Source organism: Perognathus longimembris, chromosome 12 (genome assembly GCF_023159225.1).
Source record: "Perognathus longimembris pacificus isolate PPM17 chromosome 12, ASM2315922v1, whole genome shotgun sequence".
NCBI classification, from domain to species: domain Eukaryota; kingdom Metazoa; phylum Chordata; class Mammalia; order Rodentia; family Heteromyidae; genus Perognathus; species Perognathus longimembris.
The window spans coordinates 48299249-48314503 of NC_063172.1; the positions used below are offsets into that span (position 1 = coordinate 48299249).

The 15255-nt window shown below is 37.5% G+C and overlaps 1 protein-coding gene and 1 pseudogene across 3 annotated transcripts in view; one reads left to right on the forward strand and one right to left on the reverse strand.

Annotated features, from left to right (window-relative positions):
* Positions 1-239: 239 nt before the first annotated feature.
* Positions 240-15255, reverse strand: part of Hnf4g (hepatocyte nuclear factor 4 gamma) — a 118425-nt gene continuing 103409 nt past the window's right edge. For 2 of the 3 annotated variants that reach the window (XM_048358348.1, XM_048358346.1), the window contains 5 exons: positions 13803-13890; positions 8082-8234; positions 7724-7960; positions 5665-5787; positions 2154-3011 (listed from right to left, as the gene is read on the reverse strand). In XM_048358348.1, the coding sequence (XP_048214305.1) occupies positions 2890-3011; positions 5665-5787; positions 7724-7960; positions 8082-8234; positions 13803-13890 (723 nt within the window). In that variant the 3' untranslated portion in view covers positions 2154-2889. Of the gene's footprint in view, positions 1924-2153; positions 3012-5664; positions 5788-7723; positions 7961-8081; positions 8235-13802; positions 13891-15255 lie in introns of those variants that run through there. The other variant, XM_048358347.1, reaches the window with a different exon arrangement.
* On the forward strand, positions 6804-7516 carry LOC125361004 (annotated as a pseudogene).

Consider the following 15255-nt stretch of genomic DNA (forward strand, 5'->3'; position numbering starts at 1 on the left):
CTTAGGTCATATATTTAAATTGCTGGGGAAAAAAACAAAAAGCAAACAAAAACTACACAGTAAAATTACAAATGTATTAGTCCTTCCATCAAGATTCATGTTACTTAATTTTGTTCAGCTTCTAATGACTTTGTTGCACTCAATGTGAATTTAATGAAGTAACCAAATGAGTATTATCAATGTATCTAAAATTATAGCCATTTTTGAGCAGTAACAACACACTCTATTTTAGCTATTTGTCCTTTATTTAGAAAGTTCAGCAAAATAACAAAGTATCAGTTTAGAAATATTTTAATCTTGTTATAATTTAACATTCAACAAATCTACTAGGTTATGATTTTTAACAACAAAATTTATAAAAAAATAATTTTACATTTATAAAATTTATATTTCACAATAAATTATTCATTTCTATTAAATCTGAAAAATTATGTATTATATAAAAGCAAAACTTTTCCTTAATAATGCTTTAAAAATATTAGTCCAGTTTTCTTGGCAGTTCAGTGTATAAAAATATTACACTACAACTTCCCTGACTATAGTTACTCAATCAAAAATTGTTAGTAAATTTTCTAAAATGTAGCTGCTTAATAGATACTAGTTGATAAGTTATTCACAAAAAATAAATATTGTGTTTTATATTTTAAAGGTATTTGGTATGGTCTCAATGTCTATGCCCCCCATCTTCCCCATTTACATGTTGAAAGCTAGCTACCAATGGATGGAAGTAGGAGGGAGACACTGGAAGCTGACTAGGTCCTATGGGTATAGCCACAGGATTAGTGCCCTTATAAAACTGCTTTTCCCCTTCTATATGAGAGCACATAGCTAGCAGATCCCTCTATAAAGCAGAGACAAATTAGCCAATGCCTTGACCTTGGGCTGTCCAGTGTGGAGAAATAAATTCCTGTTATTTGTAAGCTGTCCAGTTGAGGCTATTTTGTTATAGAACCCTGGATGGATTGTGGTTTATTTGTTTTTATATCTCTATATGAACAACCTAAAAATACACAAAAGCTTACAGAAGATATTCTTATTTGTAAAATCAAAACCCTACTGATTCATGAAAGAAATACTAGGGTAATTTTTTTAAAATTTGAGTGAAGAAATCACCCTAGTCCATCTCTGTTTCTGTCTCTTCTTTCTCCCTCCATCCCATACTCAATAATACACTTTCCATTTTCACAACAATAGCAAGTATATGATTGATGCTACTAAACCACTGATGGCTTGGAAATGTCTCTTTTTAAGTGCTTAATTTAATTTAGGAGCCAATAAGATAGTTAAAATTAACAATCTTTTTACTTGTAGGGTAGGTAAGAGTCACAGATGAATCATAATCTTAGAAATTTTTGTAAGGTCCTAGAATTATATAATTCAGTATCTCACATCTTGAAATACTTTTTCTTCTTTTTATATATCTTTCCCTTCAGAAAGAAGAGGTGTTCATCTATCCTGATGCAGGTCATAATCAACCCTTTAAAACTATATGATGGATATCAAGTAATTAGGAGCTACAATGAGCTAAATACCTGGATCTACAATTAGATAGACATTCAAAATACATTCGTTCAGAAAGCTGCCAAGTGGGTAATTTGACTGTGATTTTCTTTTTCTTCAAAATACATATAGTATATTCTGTTTAATGTTTTTAGGGAGAAGACTTCAAATATACAAAAGTGGTTTCTATTCACACTACATTCTTTTTACACTTATCACTTATGTGTGACAGGTGACTTGATGGATAGTATTTGATCATTAGTCAATTATATGTTTCAAAAACACACTTCTTACAAGTCCACATTTTTCTTCCAAAGATATAATCTCATTTATGTAATTCACAACTGGGTTTGTACATGGCTTTCTAACTCCATAGGCTTCTGCACTTTTTATGTTCCTTAAACCCTCAAGCCAAAAGATTCCCTAACATAAAAAAAAAAGAGAGGAAGAGTAATACTTCGCTTAGGGAGTGGTGCAGAATCAACAAGGCACTTGTGTGATGGTATTTTCCCAGACTCAGTTCTCCTAGCACAGCATTCATATCTAAACATGCTGTCCTGCCTCCCCAGTGAGCTAGACAAGGGAATGGGCTCATTTCTTGTGGACAATGACTTTCAATGTTGTTTTAGGAGAGAGAAATGTATCTCTTTTTGCAGTCACTGCTTTAGGGGCTTGTTAAAAATCACATTTTACTCTACTTTTAGGGAATAATTACATTTTATCCTAACTGTTAGTGTTTTATAGCAGCCACATCTTCAAAAATGGACCCCCAAAAGACCTCTGTATCCTTGGAATGGCTTTTAATAATTTCCTAAATTTATGAGTATCATATTTAACTGTGGACCAAAGAGATGCTTCTTAGCCACAGAACACCCTCAAAGGGATTCATCTTCACAGAAGTACACTCTACTCTTCAGCACAGCTTTCTTTGCTTAATATGTAGGTTTATAATTTATTACAAAAACAAGAAGAAAAAAAATGGCTCATTTCACATTAACCTACAAAGTCTGATCTACTGTTCTTAGCCAAAAAGGAACACTTAGTTCTATATCACATCACAATAAAGTAATTATTTACAGATTTAAATTAATATTAGGGAAACAAATGAAAGTAGTACATAGTATTTGACTGCCCCAGGCCCAGGGTAGGGGCAAGCTGGAAACAAGACACTCTATAAAACAATTCCCAACTCAAATATACATTGGTTGCATGTGAAAGCTTTACACCTTAACCACAACAAACAAATATATAAACAAGAAAATAGGAGACCAACTTATCACAGCACCATGAAGAAGCCTTGGCTGAGGTTGCCAAAGGTATTATCCTGAGAAATTTCAAAAACACCAACTTTTCACCTTTCCACAGTGCCGTTTGGAAGTAAACATGTTCTCACAATGGCTTTTGCTTGGAGAGGGGCTGGTGAGAAATGACAGAAGCTTGATTGGCAGTGATTTTGTAGGGTTCTTGTCCAGAGCCTTGTGGTGGGGAAGGAAGTGGGGTTTCGGGAGTAGCTGAAAGAGAATTCGAGAATTGTGATGTCAGCGGCCAACCTGCTCTACTCAATACCAACATGCAATCTTATACTGTGTAAATAGTCCCACCCCTCCTTCCAGGTATCATTAAAAATCTATAGGTTGTGCTAGGAAATCTTCATTGGCACTTTGCCAAGGGTTTTTTTTTTTTTTTCCCTTTCTTAGTATCATTTGCTTGCATTTCAGTCTCCTACAAACCAACAGAAAGGAGTTAGTGAAAAGAATGAACAGAATGTTAGTTTTTTTTAATACTAGAAAACAATTTTCATAGCATTGTATTCAAAGTACACATAAAAATAAAATATTTGGTTTGACATCCTCTAACTTAGACATATTAGATGCCAAAAAAAATGAAAGTTACGATACTTTATGAATGTTTTGAAACTTGAGCTGTAGTCATGAACATAGAAAATACAATGGTTTTAGTTGCTACACAATTATTCTATTCCAATGGAGTTGGCCCATGCCTTCTTCTGCAATGGAAAGGGCAAGCCTGAGTAATTGAATAGAAAGGAACTGAATTAGAAACAATGAATTCAATATAAAAAAATGGTAGTTTGAATACCTCATTATCAAGGAAAGTATTTTGTTTTGCTGTGAAATTTTACTATATTGTATAATAATCTAGGAGCTACTCTATAACAATTCAAACACTTGAAATGGCTGGGTGTGGGTGACTCATGCTTGTAATCCTAGCTATTCAGAAATCTGAGGATGGTAGTTTGAAGCCAGTTCAGGCAGGAAAGTCTATGAGACTCTTATCTCCATTAACCACCGAAATGCTAGAAGTAGAGATGTGGCTCAAGTAGCAGAGTATTAACCTTGAGATTTGATTGAAAAAGCTAAGAGACAGATAGCACCTAGGCCCTGAGCTCTCTCTCTCTCTCTCTCTCTCACACACACACACACACACACACACACACACACCTCACTTGAAGTATTTTAGTAACATATTTATGACTTCATATATTTTATAGAAATAAATGAATATTTTATTAGATGATAGCACTGTAAAGTTCACAGGTTTTTTTCTCAGATTTTAAAATCTTTAAAAACACAGGCATCTACTTTTGTCTAGTATCTGTTATTAAACTAATAAAATCTAAGTTGCTTTACATATATATAAATATATAATGAACTTGTTTAACATTTATATAAATTATTTCAAATGAAAACAAGCAAAGAAAAGCTTTCCTTTACAGTGATTCTCACAAATACATTGAAGGAGGGTAAAAAAATAGTGAGATGATATAATTCTTAAAATGGCAAAAATTATTTGATCACTAACATTTAAGAGGTAAAAGATTCTACTGGAAGCAGTACTGTTAAACTTTCTCAACAGTTGACACCTAAAATGCTTGGCATGTTTTACATTCCAAGTTTATGAATAAAGGATCTCTAAAAATATAATCCCACAAACTCTTGACATAGTGTTCGGCTCTCCTGTCTCTTTCAAGGATAGTAAAAAATTAATATCTTTCAGGGCTGTGACTATGGCTTAGCAGTAGAGTGTTTGCCTTGCATGCATGAAGCCCTAAATTCGATTACAAAGTACCACATAAACAGAAAAAGCCAGAAGTGGTGCTGTGGCTCAAGTGGTAGAGAAGTGTTCGCCTTTAGCAAAAAGAAGCCAGGGACAGTGCTCAGGCCCTGAGTCCAAGCCCCAGGATGCCAAAAAATAATAATAATAAATTTAATAAAATTAATGTCTTTCAAGTATATTAGGAAGACTCAGAAAGTAAGTATGCTATATCATTTCCAAAATTTGTGTATTTTCCCTAGTGATTTAATTTATCTGTCTTATACTCAATGACTTTTGTGCTTCAGATAAACTTTACCTAAAGGTTTACCCATGTTTATCTAAAAATGGCACAAATAACCTACTTCCTTCCTACTAGCTAGTCAGATGGCATTTGAATGTTTTTTCTATTACATGCAGTTTTCAGGTACACTAACAACCATAACAACTATATGCAAAATTAGTAGCAATACAGGAATGCATCATAATCATATGACAGTAAGTCAAAACATCTCAGTGAATTAGCTGGTATGGTATTCAGAAGTAAGAAATCAAAGGTAAATTTAGAATTAATATGCACAAATCAAAAGCAATTTGTAGTGGTTCGAACATGACTCATGTGTTGAAAGTTTGGGCCCGGGCTAGCAACAATATTTGGGGAAGGTGGTAATAACTTTGCAAGATGGGGCCTCAAGGTAATACTGAATTTCTCCATAGGTTTATAACCTATGTTTTTATAATCTACATGCTCATAATTCTTAATGTTTTCACAGTTTGAAGGATAGGCACAATCATTTTCTGACTTATGAGTAGAATTCCTTTGCATGATTTCGTCTTTTATGGTCATTTTTAAGGTCTCAAGTCACCATACAAATGAAGAACTATCTGCGTCTTCAGTTTTTGTGTTTCCCACACCCGTAACATAGGAAGATTGGAATTCTAACATATTCAGCTTAGACTCATGCCCAGGGAAAATAGTGTTTAGGCAACTATTGTAGTACAGGCAGGTAATTTTTGTGTACTCATATGTACCTATTCTAAGTTCTATTGTTTTTTTCCTCAAAGAGTTAAGTTCAGGAAATCCTACAGTGGACAACTGCAGTTGATACTTACAGATCTGGTCTGTATGGACCAGAGTTGACATAGGGCCTAAAAGTATAGTTTGTCCAGTTAATGGATCTTGAGACAAATGTGGGTGCATTGGATGGTGGATATGGCTGCCATCATTGGAAGCACCTAGAGAAGATAAAAAGATGCCTACATTAGTGACACATACCAGGAACAGCAAGTTTACTTGATATGGCAGAGATATTTCCAGGGACAGCTTAAACATTGCTATTTTTCCAAAGTACTTTTGAGAATTCAAAAATAAAATGACAGAATATCTGCCATATCAAAGACAAAGTCAGCTTTCACTGAAGACTGGCTAAATTAATGTCACATCACAATATTGTATAGTAAGAGTAGACCTCATGTGCCATTTCCTGGAATCATTAGGTTGCTGCCTGTTGTTAAGGCAATTCCAAGAATTACTTACCTCTGGTTTATAGTATTTGGAATTACACTAAGAGCATGAACAATTTTTATTTTTGAAAGATACCAATAGGAATACATTAAGCAGCTGAAAATGAAAAATAAATACAGTGACTTTACAAGGAAATTTAATCTAAATCAGAACAAAAATAAATGAGGTCTTAACTTATTCCTGACATTTACTGTAGTCTCATTTTCCTCTTCCACTATTTTTGGGCCAATTATCTATTTTCAGGAGCAAAATGTTCAATGTTAAGCCATTGGATTTATATACAGGCTATACTGAAATTCCTGTACTCCTGTATTTTAAAGGTATAAGGTCATTTTTAAAAAATTCAAGAAGCCAGCCCTAAAAGGAATACATTTACCATATATGGGAAGATCTGAAAATTTACACAAAGGACTGCAGGTTGGAAAGGTGGCAGAGATAGTTAAGAATGGGGATTTGGGGCTGGGGATATAGCCTAGTGGCAAGAGTGCCTGCCTCAGATACACGAGGCCCTAGGTTCCATTCCCCAGCACCACATATACAGAAAACGGCCAGAAGGGAGGCTGTGGCTCAAGTGGCAGAGTGCTAGCCTTGAGCGGGAAGAAGCCAGGGACAGTGCTCAGGCCCTGAGTCCAAGGCCCAGGACTGGCCAAAAAAAAAAAAAATGGGGATTTGGCTCTTCCCCTTCCGGTCCCAGGTGCAGCAGCTCCCGCGGGCTGATGGTCCCGACATGGCCAAGTCCAAGAAACACACCACGCACAACCCGTTCCGGAAATGGCACAGAAATGGCATCAAGAAACCCAGATCACAAAGATACGAATCTTTAAAGGGGGTAGACCCCAAGTTCCTGCGGAACATACATTTTGCTAAGAAGCACAACAAGAAGGGCTGTAAGAAGATGCAGGCGAACAACGTCAAGGCCATGAGCGCGCGGGCGGAGGCCATCAAGACGCTGGTGAAGCCCAAAGTCCTGAGCAACAAACGCAAACTCCGGGAGCAGCCCGCCCTCAAGCTGCAGGGCCTCGCCTTCATAGCTCCCCCCCTCCCCCGCTCCCACCCCCTCCCCCGCAGCTCGGGAAGCGCATTCGTGCCTACATGGCCAGGGGTCGCAGGCTCACTAAGCCGAAGGCCAGGACCCAGGCCAAGGCCAAGGCCCAGGATGCAGCTGCAGCTACCACTCCAGCTCAGGCCCAGGCCGCTGTTCCTAAGGGTGCCCAGGCTGCAGCTCCTACAGGTGCCCAAGCTCCAACCCCTAAGAGTGCCCAGGGTTCTGTGAAGGCCCCACAGTGGAAACCCGCGTCTGCCCACGCGAGACGGTGGACTGCTGTGGCTTCCTGGCTGCTGGCTGCAGGGGGCCGGTGGCCTGTGTGGGTTTTACCAATAAACCTAAGGCAGGATGTGGTCAAAAAAAAAAAGAATGGGGATTTGAATCTGTTTAAGTAATTGTGTCTATGGGTTTTTTAGTAGACTGTCTAGCTGTTAACAAATCTGAACCTGTTATGTCATCGCACCAGAAAAAGAAACAAACTCGAACACAAGTTAGCCACATAGATGAAATACATCGGACAAAAGCAAATAAATGGGAAAAACTTGCTTTGATCGACTTTGGAGTGATACCGACCACTGAAAGAAATGGTTAAATGTACTCACCACCCAGTAACATTTCCTGAAGTAGGTTGTCAATTTTAACCATGCCGAAAAGTTTCACAAACTGTATTTGCTCAATCATTTGCCAGGTGATACTCTGCAGTGTGGGCAAGAGCAGCAGCAGCTCTCCAAACCTCCCTCGGGAGTCATACTGGCGGTCGTTGATGTAGTCCTCCAGACTGATCTGTACTTGGAACCGCATGTTCTTAATTTTCACAGGGTCACTTAAGCCTTTCGCATCTAATAGAGGGACAAAATGAGCAGTTCAAAGATTTACTCTAACATGGAAATGGGCATGTAATCTTACATGAAATAAAAATGTAGTTTAATATACAGACTATGGATATTTGTGTAAACAAACCTGGGTCAAAAAATACAATTGCCTTCAAACAAGCGTATTCATTGTCATCAATCTGGATTTCTTGGAAGGGTCGGACTAGCTCATCTAGAACTCGATTGGCCACACGGCTGATCTCAACCTCACAGCTGTTACGGTGAATGACATAGTTGTTTCCTATAAAAAACAGAAAAATGAACTTCCTTTTCTGCCATATTGTTAGGCATTCTTTTCAACTTTTCAAATGGCTCACTCTTGAAATAGATGATGTAAGTACTCCATCTTTCCCCAGTATTAAGTTAGTGATATAGAAACTTAAGTATACTTAAAGGATCAATAATAATGATAATATGATCACATGCATTTTTTAACAGCTCAGGTCACTGGTAATAACAAAAGAAGTACAGACAAATAACAAGCTAATAATTGACCAGGGAGACTCTATCTATAATGATTAGCTTTCCTCTTTGTCAGTCATCTATAAGTGTCTTAGTCATTAATGAGCATACCACAAATCCTAAGGAATCTTCTGTGCTTACTGTGGATTAAAAACAGATCCTCCTTGTGGAAAAAGCGTTCGATAAAGTCCAACACCCATTTATGCTAAAAGCCCTGGAAAAACTGGGATTCCAGGGAACATTCCTGAATATAATCAAGGCAGTTTATGACAAACCAACAGCAAGCATAAATCTAAATGGTGAAAAACTAAAGCCATTCCCTTTAAAATCAGGAACAAGGCAGGGATGTCCACTCTCTCCCCTGCTCTTCAACGTAGTACTAGAATTCTTAGCCAGAGCAATTAGGCAAGAAGAAAATATAAAGGGGATCCAAATAGGAAAAGATGAAGTTAAACTTGCTCTCTTCGCAGATGACATGATCCTATACCTAAAGAATCCCATAGACTCTACCCCCAAGCTACTAGAGCTGATCCAAAACTTTGGCAAAGTTGCAGGATATAAAATAAACCTTCAAAAATCAACGGCCTTTCTCTATGCTAACGACCTGAAGACCAAGGCTGAAATCAGGAAAGCAACTCCTTTTGCAATAGCCCCCAAAAACATAAAATAAATACCTAGGAATAACCTTAACCAAAGAAGTGAAAGACCTCTTTGATGAGAACTTTATAAGCTTGAAAAATGAAATTAAGTCAGACCTAAGGAAATGGAAAAACCTTCCATGCTTCTGGATTGGGAGCATTAATATAATCAAAATGGCAATATTGCCAAAGGCTATCTACAAATTCAATGCAATACCCATTAATATCCCAACACCATTTTTTTTTTTTTTTTTTTGGCCAGTCCTGGGCCTTGGACTCAGGGCCTGAGCACTGTCCCTGGCTTCTTCCCGCTCAAGGCTAGCACTCTGCCACTTGAGCCACAGCGCTGCTTCTGGCTGTTTTCTGTATATGTGGTGCTGGGGAATCGAACCTAGGGCCTCGTGTATCCGAGGCAGGCACTCTTGCCACTAGGCTATATCCCCAGCCCCCCCAACACCATTTTTTAATGAAATAGAGGAAGCAATCCAGAAATTCATATGGAACAATAAAAGACCTAGAATAGCAAAAACAATCCTAAGCAGAAAGAACAGTGCTGGAGGAATTACAATACCCAACTTCAAGCTGTATTATAAAGCTATAGTAATAAAAACAGCTTGGTATTGGCACCGGAATAGGTCTGAAGACCAATGGAACAGATCTGAAGACCCAGAAATGAACCCACAGAACTACGCCTACTTAATCTTTGATAAAGGAGCTAAAACAATAGTCTGGAAGAAAGATAGCCTCTTTAACAAGTGGTGGTGGCAAAACTGGCTCAACACATGCAACAAACTAAAACTAGATCCTTATATATCACCCTGCACCAAAATCAATTCCAAATGGATTAAAGACCTCGAAATCAAAACAGACACCCTGAAAACACTAAGGGAAGGAATAGGAGAAACACTTGGGCTCCTTGGCGCAAGACGGAACTTCCTTAACAAAGACCCAGAAAGGCTACAAATCAAAGAAAGGTGGACAAATGGGACTGCATCAAACTGCAGAGCTTCTGCATGGCAAAGGACATAGCTCTCAAGATAAACAGAAAGCCCACAGACTGGGAGAAGATCTTTACCGGACATTCAACAGACAAAGGCCTCATCTCTAAAATATATGCAGAAGTAAAAAAATTACCTTCTTCCAAAACAAAACCGCAAAGAACCAACAGCCCCCTCATCAAGTGGGCTAAAGACTTACAAAGAGACTTCTCTGATGAGGAATTGAGAATGGCCAAGAGACATATGAAAAAATGCTCTACATCACTGGCCATAAAAGAAATGCAAATCAAAACAACATTGAGATTCCATCTCACCCCAGTAAGAATGTCATATATCAAGAAAACTAACAATAACAATTGTTGGAGGGGATGTGGCCAAAAGGGAACCCTACTTCATTGTTGATGGGAATGTAAACTGGTTCAGCCACTCTGGCAAGCAGTATGGAGATTCCTCAGAAGGCTAAATATAGAACTCCCCTATGACCCAGCAGCCCCACTTTTGGGTATCTATCCAAAAGACCACAAACAAAATCACAGTAATGCCACCAGCACAACAATGTTCATCGCAGTGCAATTTGTCATAGCGAGAATCTGGAACCAACCCAGATGCCCCTCAGTAGACGAATGGATCAGGAAAATGTGGTACATATACACAATGGAATTTTATGCCTCTATCAGAAAGAATGACATTGTCCCATTTGTAAGGAAATGGAAGGACTTGGAAAAAATTATACTAAGTGAAGTGAGCCAGACCCAAAGAAACATGGACTCTATGGTCTCCTTTATTGGGAATAATTAATACAGGTTTAGGCAAGTCATAGCAGAGCATCACAAGGCCCAATAGCTATACCCTTATGAACACATAAGATGATGCTAAGTGAAATGAACTCCATGTTATGGAAACAATTGTTATATCACAGTTGTAACTACTTTCAACGTCCCATGTGTATCTGTAGTTTCTATTATTGATGATGTTCTTGTATCACCTTCCTGTGGTTGTACCTACACTATCTCTGTAATCTTATCTGAGTATATTGGAAATCATGTATACTTGTATTGGAAGTAGGAAATTGAAAGGGAATACCAAAATTGAGAGACACAGGGTAAAAAAAGACAAACAACTACAAAAACAATACTTGCAAAACTGTTTGGTGTAAGTGAATTAAACACCTCCGGTGGGGGGGGAGGGAAAGGGGGAGGAAGGAGGGGCGTATGAGGGACAAGATAACAAACAGTACAAGAAATGTATCCAATGCCTAACGTATGAAACTGTAACCTCTCTGTACATCAGTTTGATAATAAAAATTTGAAAAAAAAAAGATCAAAATAAATAAATAAATAAAATAAAACAACAGATCCTCCTCTGGTACTCTAGGCCTAAGAAGGAGTAAGAACTAGAGGCAGAGTTTTAACAAGCCAAGTAAATCAGAAAACTGAGCACATGTATGCTCAGGCATTGCCCCACCTGTATAGCCCCTTTTTAGTCCAGGTGAGGTGGCTTCACCACTTTATGGGGCTGAACTCAAGGCAGGTGAGAATTTGGCAAGAGATCAAGACCACTTAACTCCTCAATAATTTTCTAACTTAAACATGCTTTGGACATAATATAGAAAATATTTAATTATAGCTTCTAAAAGCTAAATTGCTATTGTTGAGGGTTAAAAAAAGAATATTCAGAATTCCTCCATTTCATACAAAGACAAGTATTATAGTTTGGATCTCAGACATTCTTCAAAGGCATATGGGTCAATATCTTGGGTTCCTGCTCATGACACTAGTGAGCAGTAGCGGATAATTTCCCTAGTGAGAAGTTAAATCACAGATAGTGTGCCAAAAACAAGGGACTGTTTGAACTGTAGCTCTTCTCTCTTTCTGTGCTTCCTGATCACAAAGAGGTTAACAGAATTCCTCTGGTATACATTCTTACCATGACACACTGTACTACCCCAGACCCAAAGAATCAAGGCCAACAGATAATGAATTGAGATGATAGTATCCATGAGGCAAAATTAGCCTTTCAATCTATTGATTATCTCAAAGAATTGTGTTATAGTCATGAAAATCTAACACAAGAATTTTCACAGTAATGAAATATACAAAAATACTTTCCACTCTTTACCACAGCTCTCTAGGAAGGATAGAATATTGTGTGTATTGAAAGTATACAGTGTGCTATTTTTATGTACATATTTGCTGGGAAATGATGCAACCTGAAATAGAGTCATTGATTCATAATTACCTCATTTTCTTACTACTTTGAGCCACACTCTTGCTTGTAAGAACTTAGCTTACCTCCTTTGTTTTATAAGGCTTAATATATTCTGATCTACAGTTAGAATATTATTTGAAGTGCTTACTAGAAATGCAAGAGAAGTATTTAATACAAATTCAGGTTAAAGTCTTCACAGCCATTTTATAGGTTTAGAATGTTAGACTTGTCTCACTTCTCCCAACATCCGAACTTCAGGTCAACTTTCTCTTCTATTGTTTCTTGGCTGGGAAAAAAAATGTACTGAACGAAAAACTAATTCTTTCAATGACTAAATGAAAGTGTGTGTTTGTACAGATAAAACGCTAATGGTGAAGCACGTATGTAGTATGTTCTCCATAAGCATGAACATTAACCATTGTTTAAACTGAGTCCCAGTCATTTATAAGTGGGAGGCAAAATATAGATTACAAATAATACATAAATATCTAAATAAATAAATAGATGATTCAGCCATCACTTTGTATATGTCAGAGGGAAGTAAATAAACATTTTAAGTATTTGACACTCAGTTCAAGGGGTGTGAGTTTAGTGGTAAAGCACCTGCCTAGCAAAGCTGGCGAGAAATAAAGAGCAAAAAAATCTAACATTCAAACCTTTGGAGTTATCTAAGTGGAGGGGAACTGGAACAATTAATATAAATAAAAACTTTGTCTTTACATCTTTCCTTCTCTCCACCTACCTTTCCACTTTTGCTTCTTTCATCATTTCTACCAGAGTTGTTTAGACCTTGCCACCAAATATTTTCCTGATTATTATTATGTATAATAAAAACATAAATGAATAAGCATATTTATTTTAAAATGTAAAATTTGTATTAATCAGATAGTGAAGGAGAGCACATGGGGATTCCACAGGTGGTCACATAAATCATTAGTTCTTTATCCTAGTAAAGATGTAAGCATTTAAACATATCTTAGTGTTATTTTACTAGGTTACATCATTTCATTCAAGTTTTAATCTTAATGCTTCACAGTCATTGCAGGCACATGGATATTATGCACAATTGAGGCAAACACAACTACAAAATGAGGTCAATTACTTAAACTAATCTGTGAAGTAAGAGTACCATAGTGTATTTTGTGTGTGTGTGTGTGTGTGTGTGTGTGTGTGTGTGTGTGTGTTCCAGTCCTAGAGCTTGACTCAGGGCCTGGGAGTTGTCCCTAAGCTTTTGAGTTCAAAGCTAACACTCTACCACTTGAGTCATAATTACACTTTCAGCTTTTTGGTAGCTAATTGGAGATAGGAATCTTACAGACTTTCCTGCAGATCTCAGCCTCCTAAGTAGCTAGGATTACAGGTGGGAGCCACTAGCACCTCTGGCTTGAGAGAAACATTTGTTAGTGTAAATAAATGCTTGGTCCATACAGGATAGAAGTTTGTATTATTATATGGATAAAATATGTACAGTTCCTTAAAACTAATAAAATTAAATCAGCTTACCTAAAAGTAAAATATCTTTATACATCATGGATCTCTTTGTAGCTCCAAGCAGTAAGTGCTCCCCTGCATGCGCTCTCAACAGGGCCACCTGGATAAAAAAATTCTAAGATTAACAATTAAATATAAAATAGAATGAAGGAAAGACAGCATAATATAAGTCTGATTGACTCACAGTATGTTTCAAGCCTGGAATTTTTGTTCTAAAAACCTATAAATGCTTAGAGGCACCTAATATCAGGAGTCTTCTAGTTTTCAAGCACAGCATGTCAATACAATGCCCTTTTCAAAATTTCTAAAATTACCTAACAAGTGAGTACAGTGGAAGCAGGAATAAAAAGGAGACTTGTTAGCTGTTTTAGAAGATAAGCTGAATCAGACAAGAGTTCAATTCCCAGTGTGGAGTTGAATTAGGATGCTGGAGACTCATTTACGTTCATCAGTAAAATGGAAGTCAAGATGAGAGAAAAATATCTGAGTGTGTTCACGAGGACTAAGTGACTGTCTCTCTGTCCCTCTCTCTCTCTCTTTCTCTCTCTCTCTATATATACACATATATACACACATACATACACACATATATTATATATCATAATCTTCTGCATATCATAAACAACATAAACAAAAGCAAAGCAAGGCTTTAAAGATGGCGAAGAATAGAGGTCTGGGTTTTGCCATGTCCTAAGCTAGCCTTGGCCTTTACACTAAATTCTCAACTCAGCATCATTCATTTATCAGTTTGTGTGGAGCACCTCCCCTAGGAGGAATACCACATGTAATGTTTCTCTGCTGTCTGCACCACTTTACTAAATGGAGCCATGATCTAAAGTATTTGTTCAAGAGGCTGTTGAGTACATGAATGAAAATAGAACAATGAAGCTGTTGAGATTGGTGTGGAAAGGGGGAGGGAGAGGGAGAGAAATAGGTGAGTCTAACAGAGGCACATCATATGCATATGTGGAAATACTAAAATGAAAACTTCTTGCAAGACTAACTAGATGCTAAGTTTGTGTGGGGAGGGAGGAGAGTCAACTTTGAGTCTTCTCTAACTATACAGCAAATCCTAACATTACATCTCAAAATAAAAGCTGAATCAATCTAGTACTTTCCACCTCCATTGCTACCACCCTTATCATCTGCCCCTGGAGAACACTCAGCTGCATGCGTGCTTGCTTCCTGGTCCCTCCATTCTCTTTCTGGACTGAGCTTCCGAGGTGAAATTTATTTTTAGTCCTAATCACTTACTATCACCCCTCGGCTAAAATTGTCTTTTAATGGTTTCCTATTGTTCTTAGAACAAAATTCCAACTCCTCAAGCATGGTCCTCCCAGGTGGTAGGAAGTGTCAGAGGCCTTCAGTGTTTTGCCTCCTATACCCCACATTTCTAGCTTTATTTTGTAACACCTCTTGTTCACATTGCTCCTGCCTCACTCAGAACCCCCAAACAGTGCTCTTC